This window comes from Mirounga leonina, unplaced genomic scaffold (assembly GCF_011800145.1).
Source record: "Mirounga leonina isolate KUSES-001 unplaced genomic scaffold, KU_Mleo_1.0 Mir_101664, whole genome shotgun sequence".
Classification (NCBI taxonomy): domain Eukaryota; kingdom Metazoa; phylum Chordata; class Mammalia; order Carnivora; family Phocidae; genus Mirounga; species Mirounga leonina.
Window position 1 is genome coordinate 7,539,366 of NW_023270175.1, and position 17,971 is coordinate 7,557,336.

The window sequence follows — 17,971 nt, forward strand, 5'->3', positions numbered from 1 at the left end:
CAATTATGAATAAATGACAGTCATTTTAATAAAAATATGTGGAATTTTTAAAAACTAGAATTACTTGAAAATGAAAGATTATTTTTTAATCAAATTGCTTAAGGTTAATTCAATCATATACCTAACACTAAAATCTACAATACAAATAATCAAAATTTGACCTATCCTCTCTTTTATTTTAATGTAAAGGTTTATCTGACACGTATATATATATATAGTTTAACTTATATAAAGATGATTTATTTTGTGAAGATATCTTAGGAAATTGTGTTTTAAAGAAAACATTATCTACTGAAAATAACACGATGTAAAGAGAATCTGGACTCTTAAACAACTTACGTGGAATATCCTCTTCAAGTCTATTTTTCCATAGTAGAGAATATAGACACAAGCTACCAAATACCTAGAAAAGATGGATGCTGTGATGTTGAGAGAAGAGGTAGAGAGGGAGAAAAAAAATCTCAGACTTTAATTTTTTTCATTCAACTTTATCCACAGTTTGCATCGGTAATATACATTAAGTGTTCCATTTATTTTTAAATGCATCAGAAAATCAATTATGATAGATTTGTGACCAATACAAAGATTTCTGAATTCTTCAAAAAATTCACTTAGAAAAGTCAATAAACTAGCATTCTGTAGAGATAATTATTAAACAAATGGTAATGCATTTTTACTCCTTATCTCAATTCTAACATATCCAACATCACTTCTTTCTTGTGCCATACAGTAATAAAATTTAGCAGAAGTAGCTATCTACTACATTTTTAGGGCCTAATAAAATATTTGTTTGATTATTTAACCCTCTTCAAATCACAAATCCAATTCAAAAAATTATAATCATTCTTAATTCAATAATTGATGAAGTAAATATAAAATAACCATAAGAACCATTTAGAATAAAATCTACACTTATTTAAAAACTAATAAAAGAAATACATCAGAGCCTTGGTAAAATGTGTCTTTGGGGACTATGTGAAAAACTGACTTAGAGGTGGTGTTGCTTTCTGGCAGTACAGTAAATAAACAGACATGATATAGACCTCATATGGACCCATCTTAAATGGAATTTTGCTTTGCAGTAAAGAATGTTACAGTAAAGTTCTGGTGTATTTTCCCTTTAAGGTAATAACTGACAAGTAAGTGAAATGCAATAAGGAAATGGCCTATAATTTCACTAATATTTCAATGATATGAAACAGGAAAATACTTGTAAAATAACATCTAGGTTGATTAATAACAGGACTCCTACAGCATGATAAATATAAAAGCAGTATGAATGATTGCTGTAGCTTTTACTGGTCACTTTATTTGTAACATTGTCAAATTTCTACAATAAAAACTAACAACTTAAGATATTTATTTGCTATTTCTTACCTTTATTACCCAAGTTTTCACTAGGGAGACTGATTATGCCAATGAAGGTTTTTTTTTAGATCCAACTGAAAAATAGTAACTAATTAGCTCAAATATTTAAAGTAATAAATTACTAATAATTTAATTTTTAAACCTTATAGTCATAAGAGCTTTAATTCTTTAAAAGCTCCAATTTCACACTCGGGGAATATAAAGAACACATCTGTATTCTAATGTCAAAATTTAATTATATGGCTACATGCCAACTGATCAAAAAAAGTTGAGTTGTTCCTAAACCAACCCTTATATACCATTTGGCACACTAGTTTTTACCTTTTATATATACCCTTTGAAATACCCAGGTCAACACTTTTAATAAGTTGCATCCATATTAAGAGGTAACAAGTGCAAATAATCACATATTTAAGATATGGTACTTGCTTGGCTACTACAAAAGTAATTATACTAAGGTTCTTCTATACCAAACTGAGTATTCATTACAGTAATGTTTTTGAAAAATTCCTGCACTACTACCAACATAAATTTATCTATCTCCAAATTAAACAAGGACTTTGTAACATAGTATACTTATGAAAATATATATAGAATGGTCTGTGTTTAATTCAACATCTTGTTAATTGAGGATCATAAGATTTACAGGATCCACAAATGGCCAGATTTCAAATAAAAACCTATTCTTCAACTGCTGCTCTCTGAATCTGAATAAAACTAATGGCAGCATACTGACATAATGTTACTGAAAGTCAAGACATAAACCCAAACTTTGGCAGTTTTATCAAAATGTCCTTGATAATTAGTACTTTGCTACTTCTCAAAAACCTTACTGCTTTGTGTAACATTTTCAATACAGAAATAAAATACTCTTCAAATAATACATTTTAAAAGATGATTAAGTTTTGCAAAATTAAATAGCATAAATTAAGCATATTAACATTGGGGTTTTTTTTTTTTTTGACAACATGACATAACCAATTTTAGGAAAGCTGCAATGGACTAAATAAAAAACCACAGATGTCACAATGTGAGGCACATTTAAATCCTCACATATTACTGACCTTACAAAATCTACTAAAATATTTTAAAGTTCCACTGATTCCATTAATACATAAAAAGAAATTGCAAAAATGCTTAAGACTATATAAGAGTCATCAATTACACAGGCACTTCACATGTAAACAATCTACAGTACAACTGAAAATATTTTGGCACCAACCTATAATACTAAAAGAATTTAATATAAAGCCAGAGTTCTGCATTTTCTACTCATTTTTTTCTAGAAAACTAAGACCAAAGATTGAAGAAACTGTGTATAAACTAGAATTAGAAGTGTATTAAATAACTCAAATATAGAATAGTTTTAAATCGGTAAAAAAATGATTACCTCATCCAGGTGTTTACTAGTATGCTATGATATAAAAAAATTAACCTAATGTGATTATTAAATTGAAACCACATTTTAAATTTAGTATCAATCTGGTTTTTGAAAAATAATCAAGGTTATCAACTGACTTAATAAAAAGAGAATTTGAATTTATCAAAAACTCTCATTAAGTTAATCCAGTTTTCCCCCAAAAGAAGTTTGGGCAATTCGAATTTAATTTTGATGTTTTAACACGATTTTTTTAAACCTAAGGCTTGACCTAATAAAATTATCTTTGATTAGACTTTCTTATCATGAATTTGAGATATCTGAAATCACTTCAAATAAATGCAACTATACACTTATAATTTTGAAATGTTACATCAAGCTGTAGAAAGCTGAGATGCCTTGGTTGTAGGTAATTCAAGAAGAGCCTGAACTGTGACACCGACTTTCACAAGACCTCTCTCTTCCAAAATATGATGAGGCAAACAGAGTCTTTCCTGAAAAACAAAATAAATGATATCAAAACATTTGTTTTTTATGGTGCAGTAAAGCCTAAACAAGTCAGAACTGGATTTTTAAAATATATCCTGTAGGGCGCCTGGGTGGCTCAGTTGGTTAAGCGACTGCCTTCGGCCCAGGTCATGATCCCGGAGTCCTGGGATCGAGTCCCACATCGGGCTCCCGGCTCAGCAGGAAGCCTGCTTCTCCCTCTGGCCCTATCCCCTCTCATGCTGTTTCTCTCTCTGTCAAATAAATAAATAAATCTTTAAAAAAAAAAAAAAAATCATATCCTGTAAAACGTCAAGTAAAAAGTATATCATACTAATTAAATTAAATTCTAATTTTTTAATTCTCTTATTGAGGTAATTCACATATAACATTATATTAGTTTCAGGTGTAAAACATAATGATTTGAAATATGTATACAATATAATACAAAATAATCACCACAATAAGTCTAGTACCATCCATCCATCACCATATAAAGTTAACTTTTAGGATTTACTCTCTTGGCAACTCTAAGTATATTCTACAATATTACTGACTATAGTCACTATGTGGTACATTACCCCCATGACTTATTTATTTTATAACTGAAAGTTTATACCTCTTGAGCCCCCATCACCTGATTTCACCTACTCTCCTCTGGCAAACACCATTTTATTCTCTGTATCTATAAAGTACATTTTGTTTTGTTTGTTCATTTGGTTTTTTTAGACTCCACATGTAAGTGAAAACATACAGGATTTGTTTTTCTCTGTCTGACATAATTTACTTATCATAATATCTAATATCCTCAAGGTCCATCCATGTCACAAATGGCAAGATTTCATTCTTTTTATAGCTGAGTAGTATTCCATTGTATATATATACCACGTCTGTATCCATTTATCAGTTGATGGACACTTAGGTTGCTTCAATATCCTGGCTATTGTAAATAAAGCCACAATGACCACAGGGATGCATATATCTCTTTGAATTGGTATTTTTGTTTTCTTTGGATAAACACTCAGAAGTAGAATTGCTGGGTCTTTATGGTATTTCTATTTTTAATTTTTTGAGGACCCTGCATATGGTTTTCCATAAAGGTTATACCAATTTACATTCCCACCAACAGGATATGAAGGTTCCCTTTTCTCAACATCCTCACCAACATTTTGTCTTTTTGGTGATAGCCATTCTAACAGATGTGAGATGATATCTCATTGTGTAAATTCTACTTCTAAAATGGCTGTTTCAATAGATTTTAATGGTATGGGATTCTATTTTACGGCTGTGTTTTGATCTGAGGCTGATCTGACCCGCATAATAAGCAAATATTTTAAAGTGAGACAGTCATGCTAGATGTTCCCTAAGCTCTTCTGTTGGAGTAGAAAGAGCACTGCATTTCCAGCCAGGACATCTAAGGGCCATGAGATATGAAGTACTAAAGGTAATAAAATTCCCTGAGACTCAGTTTCTTTATCCTGAAGACAGGACTGTGTGAGAAATAAAGTGAATAGTCTGGTGGTAGAAGTGCTTTGTAAACTCTTCAGTCCTGTACAAAATTGGCTGCTCTGATGCATTCATTCTACTAGTTCTGATGTTCCATGATCTCTGATATATGAAGAGATTCAGTACTTTTTTTATCTTAAGGTTACTTCCCTCCAGCTGCTAGTGGTGTTTTGTTGCTTCTTAGTTCCAGTGATGTAGAATTTGCTAAGTAACAACTACCTACTCTTATAAGCACATCATGTGTTATTTGATCTTCACAATTCTATAAGAAAGAAGGTTTAGAAGCAACTTTGCATTAGGTTTTCATTAGCCTTCACTGATTCTACTCTAATATTCTTTCTTTTTTGTTCTTTTTTGTAAGTAATCTCTACTCCCAACGTGGGGCTCAAACTCACAGCCCCAAGATCAAGTGCCACATGCTCTACTGAAGGAGCCAGCCAGGCGCCCCTCTTCTAACATTTTTTTTTCTAACATTCTTAATGTTTTCAAGGGTTCTGTCTTCACCTCTTCTCTTTTAGACTATATCCTCTCTTTGGTATATTCAAAACTTTATCAAAACCGCAAGGGTTAACTAAAGAGTTGCATGCATGTGCATATCATCAAATAAAATTGGTAGCTATTTCTGAAGAAACAGTGCAGTTCACTGCTTCAGTTGGGACACCCATTCATCTCAGGAAAATAAGCTAGTAATGGATAGAGTAAATAGCGAACAGATCATCTACAGGACCCATCTGGTTTATAATTGTATTACACTTGGTTAGCACAGTATTTTACAAATCTAGAAACATTACATTTTTTAAAGATTTTCTTTATTTATTTGAGAGAGTGGGGAGGCAGGGGGAGAGAGAGAGAGAAAGAATCCCAAGCAGACTCCCCGCTGAATGGGAAGCCCCATGCAGGACTCAATTTCAGGACTGAAATCATGACCCGAGCTGAATCAAGAGTTGGATGTTTAACTGACTGAGCCACCCAGGAGTCCCAAAACATTATATATTTTTTTAATCCACTGTTTTTTTTTTAAAGATTTTATTTATTTATTTGAGAGTGAGAGCAAGCAAGCACAAGCAGGGGGAGCAAAAGGCAGAGGGAGAGGGAGAAGCAGGCTCCCCACTGAGCCAGGAGCCCAATGCAGGACTCCCCTGAGATCATGACCTGAGCCGAAGGCAGATGCTTAACCAACTGAGCCACCCAGGAGCCCCTAAATCCACTGTTTCTTGAAACATGGGAAGCCTTGGCAAGACTGGGCTCCTATTCCCAAATAGTAACAACTATATCTTCTATCCTGATTACTTTCAAATCTTTATTTCCTGCCATGATCTCTCTACTGAGCTCTGGATACAAATATGAACTTGATATAGCCAAATGGATGTTCAACAAACATCAAAATCAATGTGTCCACAGCAGAATTATTCCAACACTAAATTAACTTGTCCTTTTACATTCTATACCTCAGTGAATAATACACTATTCAGTCTCTCTCAACATAAACCTGGAAATCATAATAATCTTTTCTTTCTTCCTAATTCCCATAAACCATTCACCAAATACTACTGGTAATATCCCATTTATCAGAAACATTCTCAAAAGCTATCTTCTTATCTCCATTTTCGCAACAACATTTGTTGCCCTCCTAATGTTTTGCTTATTTATTCAAATAACCACTGAAATGTTAGAAAAGAAAGTGTTTCAAATCAATGAACTCAGCTTCCACCTTAGAGGATAGAAAAAGAACAAATTAAACCAATGGCAAGCAGAAAGAAAGAACATATGAAGTTGAGAGAGGAAAACAATAAAATAAAACCCAGAAAAAAACAGAAAAAATATCGGTGAAACAAAACATTAGCTCACTGAGAAAATTTCTAAAAATTCATAAACCTCTAGAGCTAGGTTAATCAGAAGAAAAAAGAGAAAATACACAATTTACCAATATCGGGAATAAAAGAAGTAACATCACAAGAGATTCTACAAATACTAAGTTGATAATAAGGGGACATTATAAACAACTTTATAAGAAGAAGATGGGGCACCTGGGTGGTTCAGTCAGTTAAGCGTCTGCCTTCGGCTCAGGTCATGATCCCGGGGTCCTGGGATCGAGCCCCACATCAGGCTCCCTGCTAAGCTCAGAAAAATAGACAAAATCTTTGAAAGACAGTATACCAAAACTCGTGCAAGAAGAAAGAGAAAACCAGAACAGCCCTGTATCTATTAAAGAAATTAAAATTGTAGTTAAAAACCTTCCAACAACGAAAACCCTTGGCCCAGATGGATTCACTAAAGAATTTGACTAAATATTTTAAAAGGAAATAATATCAATTCTACACAAAATCTTCAGGAAAAGTGAAGAGCAGGGAATACTTCCTGAGCTATTCCATGAGGTCAACATTACCTTGACACTACAAGTCAGGCAAAGATATTAAAATAAAGGAAAACTAAAGACCAGTATCCCCATGAACATAGATGTAAAAAGTCTAACCAAAATTTTAGCAAACTGAATTCAACAATATAAAAACAACAAAATCTATAATGACCAAGGTTTATCCCAAGAATCCAGGTTTGACTTAATATCTGAAAATCAACCAAGGTAAGTCACAATATTTTGAAAGAAAAAGGATGTTATCATCTCATTAGCTGTAGAAAAAGCATTTGACAATAGTCAACATCCATTGCTGATAAGAACTCTCAGCAACTGGAAATTGAAAGGAATTTTCTCAACCTGATACAGTTTATCTCTAAAAAATCCAACAGCTAACATTTGTAAATCATATCTCATAAAGTACTTATATCTGAGGAGTGCCTGGGTGGCTCAGTTGTTAAGCATCTGCCTTCGGCTCAGGTCATGATCCCAGGGTCCTGGGATCGAGTCCCGCATCGGGCTCCCTGCTCCACGGGAGGCCTGCTTCTCCCTCTCCCACTCCCCCTGCTTGTGTTCCCTCTCTCACTGTCTCTCTCTCTGTCAAATAAATTTTAAAAATCTTAAAAAAAAATAAAGTACTTATATCTGGATTATATTAAAAACACCTAAAACTCAGTAAGAAAAAACTGAATAATCCAATTAACAAATGGGCAAAGGATGTGAAAAGACATTTCTCCAAAGAATATATACAAATAGTCAATAAGCACATGAAAATATGTCCAACATCATTAGCCATTAGGGAAATGCTAATTAAAACCACAATGAGATACCTATCACTTCACACCACAAGGATGGGTAGAATCAAAAAGATATACAATAATTATTATTGATGAGAATTTGGACAAATTAGAATCCTCAAACACTGGTGGAAATGTAAATTGAAAAATCATCAAAGATAAACTCAAAAAAGAGTAACCATATAACCTGGCAATTCCAAAGAAAGCTGAAACAAGGGTTCAAAAAAAAAAATTTGTTCATGAGCGTTCACAGCAGCATTATTGATAATAATGAATGAAAACAGCCCAAATGTCCATCAACTTATGAATTATAAATAAAATGTGGTATATACATACAATAAAATATTCAAGCATATAAAGAATTGAAGTACTGCTTTATGCTACAACATGGATGAACCTTGAAAACATTATACAAAATGAAAAAAGCAGACACAAAAGATCCCATACTGTATGACTTCATTTATACTAATGTCCAGAAGAGGCAAATCCATAGAGAAAGAATGGTGGGGGGCAATGGGAGGGGAGACTACTAATGGGTAAGAAGTTTCTGGGGTGATAAAAATATTCTAGGGAGGAGCTAAAATGGTGGAGTATGAGGAGGACCCTAGGCTTGCCTCGTTACTGGAACACAGCTAGATAAATATCAAATCATTCTGAATACCCAAGAAATTGATCTGAGGACTAAAAAAACAAACTGCACAACCAGAGGGAGAGAGGAGGCCACATCGTGGAAGGTCGGAGGTACGGAGATGTGGTTTGGTGGAGAAAAGGATCTTGAGTGCTACAGAGGGGAGGGAGCCCTGGTCACAGAGAGATGTGAGAGGGAGAGAGAGGAGCACAAAGGGGATCACACAAGGAAAACACTTCCCCAAAGCCACTGACAGGGAAAAGGAGAGGGGCTGATTTTTAGGACTTGTTGCAGTCAGTGGGGCTCAAATACTGGCGTGTTAGAAGTCTGCAACATGGCTGGTATAAAGCCCTGAGGGCTGCAGTGCTACCGTACAGAATGCAAGCAGCTAACTGGGGGCAGACGGTGTAATCTGTGGTTCCCCTTCTCGGAGCACATGTGAGAGAGGTGGCATTGCTTCTCCAGGGACAAAGGAGCTGGCTGGAGCCATTTCATGCCCCCAGCCCTCCGCATAAACTAACTTCAGGAAGCAGCACAGTGCCAACAATGGCTGCCTAAATTGCTTACACCAAGCCCCATCACCATGTGCTCTTCTGGTACTGCTTTTCCAGGATAAGCGTGTCTGAGAACCCATAGCAGCACAGGCCCCTCCCCCAGAAGACCAGCACAAACCTCCACACGCACCGTATCTACAGACCATAAAATTCTGCAAAGCATCAGCTGTAGTGGAAATAGCATCAGGTCTCTTTTAACAAGCAGACCAGAACACACCTAGTTAAAACTCTCCACACTCTGGCCAAGGTCCAAACATACTCCCCACTGCAAGCAAGGAGAAACTCTGTACAGGACTGATTTGAGGGACAGAGCAGCCATAACACAGCAGCAGACAGCACGCAGCATACACCAGAGACACTTCCTGAAGAGCCCTGGACATTATATGACCTCTTCTTCATAAAGCCTTTAATCTCAGAAGCAGGAAAGATAATAGGCTTTCCTAACACAGAGAAAAAAGAGACCTAGACAAAATCCCAAGATGGAAGAATTCAACACAAAAGAATGAACAAGGGGCACCTGGGTGGCTCAGCTGGTTAAGCGACTGCCTTCGGCTCAGGTCATGATCCCAGGGTCCTGGGATCGAGCCCCGCATCGGGCTCCCTGTTCATCAGGGAGTCTGCTTCTCCATCTACCCCTCCCCCCCCGCTCATGATCTCTCCCTCTCTCACATTCTCTCTCTCTCAAATAAAAAGGAAAATCTTTAAAATATAAAAGAATGAACAAGAAAAGGTCAGGGCCAGGGATCTAATTGAAACAGATATTAAATAATATGCCTGATCCAGAATATAAAGAAACAATCATAAGAATACTATCTGGGCTTGAGAAAAGCATAGAAGATATCTGAGACACTTACTGCAGAGGAAAAGAGCTTAAAACCAGTGAGTCCGAAATGAAAAATGAAATAACTGAGATCTAAACCAACAGGTGTAATGACCACAAGGATGGAAGCAGCACAGGAACAAACAAGTGTTATATAAGACAGAATTATGGAAAATAATGAAGCTGATCAAAATAAGGTAAGAAAAATCTTGGATCACAAAGGTATATTAAGGCAACTCAGTGACTCCATGAAACCAGTAACAATCATATCATAGGAGCCCAAGAAGAAGAGAGAAAAGGGGGCAGAAGATTTATTTGAGTAAATTATAGCTGAAAACTTCCCTAATCTGGGGAAGCAAACAGACCCAGAAGGCACAGAGAACTCCTAACAAAATCAACAAAAACAGGGGTGCCTGGGTGGTTCAAGCATCCAACTCTAGGTTTCAGCTCAGATCATGATCTCAGGGTCATGAGACAAGCCCCCTGTTGGGAGTCTGCTGGAGGTTCTCTCCCACTCCCTCAACCTCTCCCTCAGGAGGATGGATAAATTAATTAATTAATTAATTAATTAAAATCCAAATAAATAAATAAATCCCTTAAAAAAATCAACAAGAGCAAGCCAACACCAAGCCATATGGTAGTTAAATTTGCGAAATATAAAGTAAAAATCCTAAAATCAGCAAGACAAATGAAGTCCCTAACTTATATGGGAAGACAAAGTTAGCAGAAGATCTTTCCCCAGAAACTTGGCAGGCCAGAAGAAAGTGACATGATATACTCAAAGGGCTGAATGGGAAAAATCTGCAGCAAAGAATACTCTATCCAGCAAGGCTATCAATCAAAATTGAAGGAGAGATAAAGAATTTCCTAGAAAAACAAAAACTGGGAGTTGGTGACCACTAAATCACCCCCCTTTTTTTTTTTTAAAGATTTTATTTATTTGACAGAGAGAGACACAGTGAGAGAGGGAACACAAGCTAGGGGAGTGGGGGAGGGAGAAGCAGGCTTCCCGAGGAGCAGGGAGCCCGATGTGGGGCTCGATCCCAGGACCCTGAGATCATGACCTGAGCCGAAGGCAGACGCTTAATGGCTGAGCCACCCAGGCGCCCCTAAATCAGCCCTTTAAGAAATATTAAAGGGGATTCTTTGAGTGGGAAAGAAAGACAAAAAGCAACAAAGACAAGAAAGGAACAGAGAAAATCTCCAGAAACAATGACAAAACAAGTAATAAAAATGGCACTAAATTCGTATCTATCGATAATTACTCTGACTATAAATGGACTAAAAGCTCCAATCAAAAGACAAAGGGTGTCAGAATGGATAAAAAAAACAACACCCATCTATATGCTGCCTACAAGAGACTCATTTTAAACCTAAAGACACCTACAGATTGAAAGTGAGGGGATGAAGAAACACTGACCATGCTAATGGATGCCAAAAGAAAGCAGGAGGAGCAATACTTATATCAGAAAGACTAGATTTTAAACCAAAGACTGTAACATTAGATGAAGATGGGCACTATATCATAATAAAGGGTTTTATCCAACAAGATCTAAACAATCATGCCCCCACCTTGGGAGCACCCAAATATACGAAACAATTAGTAACAAACATAAAGAAACTCATTGGTAATAATACAATAATAGTAGGGAACTTTAACACCCCACTTACATCATCTAAACAGAAATTCAAGAAGGAAACAATGCCTTTGAATGACCCACTGGAACAGATGGACTTAAGAGATATGTCCAGAACATTTCAGCCGAAAGCAGCAGAATACACATTCTTTTCAAGGGCACATTGGACATTCTCCAGAATAGATTATACACTAGGTCACAAATCAGCCCTCAACAAGTACAAAAAGAATGACATCAGGGCGCCTAGGTGGCTGAGTCGGTTAAGCATCTGCCCTCAGCTCAGATCATGATCCCAGGGTCCTAGGATGGAGCCCCACATAGGGCTCCCTGCTCAGTGGGAAGTCAGCTTCTCCCTCTGCCTGCCACTCCCCCTGCTTGTTCTCTCTCTCTCTCTCTGACAAATAAAATCTTTAAAAAAAAAAAAAGAGAAAAGACACAAATAAAATCATGAATGAGAGAGAAGTCACAACCAACCCCACAGAAATACAAATAATTATAAGATAATAAAATAAAAAATTATATTCCAACAAACTGGGTAATCTGGAAGAAATGGATAAATTCCTAGAAATATACAAACTACCAAAACTGAAACAGGAAAAAAATAGAACACTTGAACAAACCAATAACCACCAAAGAAATTGAATCAGTGACCAAAAATCTCCCAATAAACAAAACTCCAGGGCCAGGGCCTCACAGGTGAATTCTAACAAACATTTAAAGACTTAATACCTATTCTTTTCAAACTATTCCAAAAAATAGAAATGGAAGGAAAACTTTCAAAATCATTCTACAAAGCCCGGATTACCTTGATTCTAAAACCAGACTAAGACCCCATATAAAAAGAGAGCTACAGGCCAATAGCCCTGGTGAAAAATTCTCAACAAAATACTAGCAAATCAAATCCAACAGGACATTAAAAGAATCATTCACCAAGATCAAGTGGGATTTATCCTTGGGTTGCAAGAGTGGTTCAATATTAGCAAATCAATTAACGTGATATACCACATTAATAAAAGAAAGAATAAGAACCACATGATCCTGTCAATAGGTGCAGAAAAAACATTTGACGAAGTAAACTATAAAACACTGATTAAAGAAATTGAATAAGATACGAAGAAATGGAAAACAGTCCATGCTCATGGACTGGAAGAACAAATATTGTTAAAATGTCCATACTACCCAAAGCGATCTACACACTGAATGCAATCCCTATCAAAATACCACCAGCACTTTTCACAGAGCTAGAACAAATAATCCTAACATCTGTATGGAACTAGAAAAGACCCCAAATAGCCAAAGCAATCTTGAAAAAGAAAAGCAAAGCTGGAGACATCACCATTCCAGACTTCAAGTTCTATTACAAACCTGTAGTGATCATAACAGTATGATACACAAAAACAGAAACACAGGTCAATGGAACAGAATAGAAAACCCAGAAATGGAACCACAACTATATGGTCAACTAATCTTTGACAAAGCAAGAAAGAATATCCAATGGAAAAAAAGACAATCTCTTCAATAAATGGTGTTGTGAAAACTGGACTGCAACATGCGAAGGAATGAAATTTGACTATGTTCTTACACCAAACACACAAAAAAAAGAAATTCAAAATGTAATAAAGACCTAAATGTGAGACAGGAAACCATCAAAATCCTAGAGAACACAGGCAGTAACCTCTTTGACATTGGGTGTAGCAATTTCTTACCAGATATGTGTCCTGAGGCAAGGGAAACAAAAGCAAAAATAAGCTATTGGGACTTCATCAAGAAAAAAAGCTTCTACAAACAGCAGAAGTTTGGTGCCAAAAAGAAAGCAGGAGTAGCAATACTTCTATCAGAAAGACTAGGTTTTAAACCAAAGACTGTAACATTAGATGAAGAAAGGAAATAATCAACAAAAGCAAAAGGCAGACTTCAGAATGGGAGAAGATATTTGCAAATGACATATCTGATAAAAGGTTAGTATCCAAAATCTATAAAGAACTTATAAAACTTACCCAAAAAAGAATCCAGTTAAAAAATGGGAAGACATGAGTAGACATTTCTCCAAAGAAGACATCGAGATAGATGGCTAGTAGACACATGAAAAGATGCTCAACATCACTCATCATTAAGGAAATACAAATCAAAACCACAATGAGATATGACCTCACACCTGTCAGAATGGTTAAAATTAACAACACAGGAAACAACAGATATTGGTGAGGATGCGGAAAAGAGGGAACCCTCTTATACTGTTGGTGGGAAAGCAAACTGGTGCAGCCACTCTGGAAAACAGTATGGAGATTCCTCAAAACGTTAAAAATAAAAAAAAAAAATGTTAAAAACAGTACTATCCTACAATCCAGCAATTACACTACTAGGTATTTACCCAAAGGATACAAAAATACTGATTTGAAGGGATACATACACCCCGATGTTTACAGCAGCATTATCAGCAATAGTCAAATTACGGACAGAGCCCAAATGTCCATTCACTGATGAATGGATTAAAAAGTGGTATACACAATGGAATACTACTCAGCCATAGAAAAGAATGAAATCTTGCCATTTGCAAGGACATAGATGGAGCTAGGGAGTATTATGGTAAGCAAAACAAGTCAGTCATAGAAAGACAAATACCATATGATTTCGCTCATATATGGAATTTAAAAAACAACAGATGGACAAAGGGGAAAAAAGAGACAAAACATAAAAGAGACTCTTAACTATAGAGAACACACTAAGGGTTACTGGAGAGGAGGTGGACAGGGGGATGGGTATTAAGGAGGGCACATGAATTTTTTAAAATGATAAATTTTACTTCAAAAAATATAAAACTTCTGCTGTTTGAAAGATACTATAATGAGAATGAAAAGACAAGCCAAAGACTTATGCTACAATATTTGTAATTCACACATTTGATAAAGGACTTTGTCCACTCTTTGTAGAGAAATTCTCAAACTCAATGACAAGAAAACAACCCAATTAAAAAAGACAAAAGATTAAACACATCATAAAAGTCATACAAATGGCAAATAAGCTCTTGAAAAGATGATCAACATCATTAGTCTTCAAGGAAATGCAAATTAAAACCACACTAACAAACCAGTACATACCTATTAGAAAGGCAAAAATTAAAAAAGAAAAAAACAACACTGACTATATTAAATGCTGGTTGAGAATGTAGAGGAACTAAAACTTTCATACACTGGTGATAGGAATATAAAATGGTACAACCACTTTGGGAAACAGTTTTGTACTTTCTTATAATGTTAAGTACACACCTACCATATGTTCCAGTCATTCCACTCCCGGATATCTACCCCAAATTAAAGAATGTATGTATCTGAACACTTCCATATAAATGTTCATAGCTGTCTTATTTGTCCAAGTGGTCCCCTAATACTGGAAACAATCCAAATGGCTATCAACAGGTCAATGGACCAACAAACTGTCGTATATTCATACAATGAAATACTACTCAGCAATAAAACGGAATGACATATTTATACATGCAACAACACTGATGAGTCTTAAAAACAATTATACTGAGTGAAAAAAGCCAGAAAATAATCATACGTATTCTATCATTCCATTTATATACAATTCTAGATAGAAAATGCAAACTAAACTATAATAACAGAAAGCAGATTAGTGGTTATCTGGGAAAGAAAAGATTGCAAAGGGATAGAAGGGAAGTTTTGGGGGTAATGAATAAGTTCATTATCTTGACTATGTTGATGATTTCATGCTATAATTGCATGTCAAAACTTGCCAAATTGTACACCTTATCTATATGTATATGTCAATTATACCTCAAAAAAGCTATTAAAAATAAAAATTTAAAAAATCTCAAAATGAAAAAAACCTAAATGAAAAAACTGACTCTAAGTCAGGGAAACAAATTGAAGCTAACTATTAAACTCTTCCCTCAACTGCCAGTAGCTGGAGAATTTTCAAAAAGAGAGTTCATAACTGGTCCTTCCATAGTCCCTCTTACAGTAAACTTGGGTGGGGCACTAGCCCTTCCCTAAAACAAACTAAAGAGAGATTAGAGTATGCTAAGTAGAATAGTTTTCATAAGAACTTCCTAACTAATCACCCTTGCCTACTGTACCAAGAAGATATCTGGAGTATTTTGCAATGTCTTTTCTTTCATGTAAATGAACAGAAATAGAGAATATCCACATTAGAGGTAAGTTCTGAAGTCAGACCACCTGGATTCACAGCTTGGCTCCACTGGTTATTAAAGGTGTGATCTTGGACAAGTTCCCTAACTTCCCTGTGACTCAGTTTCCTTATTTGTAAAATGTGCATTCATTCAATGTTTATTGAGAATGCCCCCTAAAAAATCTTAAAAATGGTAAAACAGAAAAATGTATATAATACAATCACAACTAGAAAACAAACCTTCCTAATTTTTGTTTTCTCAATAAGAGACTGAGTACAAAAAGAAAGAATATAAAAATGTTTAAGAATCAAATTTTTTAGGGATGCCTGAGTGGTTCAGTTGGTTAAGCATCGGCCTTCAGCTCAGGTCATGATCCCAGGGTACTGGGATTGTGTCCCACATCCGGCTCCCTGCTCAGCGGGGGGTATGCTTCTCCCTCTGCTTGTGCGCTCGCTCCCTCTCTCTGACAAATAAATAAAATCTTTAAAAAAAATCTTTTTCATAAAAAAAAATTCAATTTTTATCCTTTTTTTTAAGATTTTATTTATTTATTCGACAGAGAGGGGAACACAACTGGGGTAGGGAGAAGCAGGCTTCCCACTGAGCAGGGAGCCTGATGTGGGGGCTCGATCCCAGGACCCTGGGATCATGACCTGAGCTGAAGGCAGACGCTTAACGACTGAGCGACCCAGGCGCCCCAAGAATTCAATTTTTAAAACATCATGTCAGAGGCGCCTGAGTGTCTCAGTCGGTTGGTCGGCTGCCTTCAGCTCAGGTCACGATCCAGGGTCCTGGGATGGAGCCGATCCAGGGTCCTGGGATGGAGTCGCATTGGGCTCCCTTCCCTGCTCAGTGGGGAGCCAGCTTCTCCCTCTCCTTCTGCTCCTCCCCCCTGCTCACTCTCTCTCCTGCTCTCTTTCAAATAAATAATGAATAAAATCTTTTAAAAAATACACTAAAATATCATGTGAAGCACAGACATGTAATCAGAGGAGAAGAGCATGTAGCTTCCAAATTACACTGTAATTCAACTGATTCTCTCTAAATAAATTATATTTATTCACTTGAGGAAAGAGGTCAAAGTGGAATCTGTAGGCCAGATTATGATGACACAGGTAAAAAGAGCTAACCAAGCACAACTCAAGATATAAAGCATCAAATCAACACAACTTTGTGTACAACAAAGTTACACATTATGTGTCAATCATATCTCAATAAGAATAAATTTTTAAAAATAAAAAAAGGGAAAAAAGCATAACTATATTGTGATCTGCTAACAACACCATGACCTCCCAACAGTCAATCATCTTGATGTTAGGCCTAAAATGTTTTCTAAAAAGGTAGTATTTTAATAATTCGTTTTCATTATACATTTACAATACTGCTTTAATTGTTAATTTTATAGAAGTGCAACTATTATGTGAAACATAAGCCAATTCCTACAAATTTCAGACAGTTTGTCCCATGACATATCATATGTTACTAAGATTTCCAATTTGACATTTTATTTTATTTTTTTTAAAGATCTTATTTATTTATTTGATGGAGACACAGGGAGAGAGGGAACACAAGCAGGGGGAGTGGGAAAGGGGGAAGCAGGCTTCCCACCAAGCAGGGAGCCCAATGAGGGGCTTGATCCCAGGACTCTGAGATCACGACCTGAGCCAAAGGCAGACTCTTAACAACTGAGCCACCCAGGAGCCCCCCAGTTTGACGTTTTAAATAAAGTTTAAAATGCAGTTAACAAGGGCACTTAGATGGCTCAGTTGGTTAAGCATCTACCTTCGGCTCAGGTCATGATCCCAGGGTCCTGGGATTGAGCCCCGCATTGGGTTCCCTACTCAGCAGAGAGCCTGCTTCTCCCTCTCCCTCTGCCCCTCCACCCTGCTTGTTCTCTTCCTCGCTCTATCTCAAGTAAATAAATAAAATCTTTTTAAAAAATTTTAAAAATCTAAAAAATAAAACGCAGTTAACACTGAATGCAAATCGTCTAATCAGAGTCTACCCATCGATTTACAAAGGAGTCCAAATGCCTTTCAGCAGGAAAAATGAAAGTAGCAACTGCATTACAATCAAGTTTTAATATGGCCACTATGTCATGTTTATTCAATGATATGTATGATTATAGAATTTTTCCATATATGTAGCTGTTTTATAAATGACTTTAAAAGCAGCTTAAACACATTCATTGGATAGCTGCTATGGTTAAAGCTGGAACTCAGTAAAATGTACCAAGGGAAGGTATTCATTTTCATGTTCAGAAAGCATTATTCATCCGATTGTGAAGAGGA

The 17,971-nt window shown here is 36.1% G+C and overlaps 2 protein-coding genes across 4 annotated transcripts in view; both read right to left on the reverse strand.

Annotated features, from left to right (window-relative positions):
• IL13RA2 (interleukin 13 receptor subunit alpha 2) overlaps positions 1 to 406 on the reverse strand; it is a 98,105-nt gene extending 97,699 nt beyond the window's left edge. The window contains exon 1 of the mRNA XM_035007474.1: positions 340 to 406. The gene's annotated coding sequence lies outside the window, so the exon portion shown is untranslated. The remainder of the gene's footprint in view (positions 1 to 339) is intronic.
• A 66-nt stretch (positions 407 to 472) lies between these two features.
• The window catches only part of LRCH2 (leucine rich repeats and calponin homology domain containing 2), a 100,581-nt gene continuing 83,082 nt past the window's right edge, over positions 473 to 17,971 (reverse strand). For 2 of the 3 annotated variants that reach the window (XM_035007446.1, XM_035007427.1), the window contains one exon: positions 473 to 3,240. In XM_035007446.1, coding sequence (XP_034863337.1) covers positions 3,121 to 3,240 — 120 coding nt within the window. In that variant the 3' untranslated portion in view covers positions 473 to 3,120. The remainder of the gene's footprint in view (positions 3,241 to 17,971) is intronic. The other variant, XM_035007436.1, reaches the window with a different exon arrangement.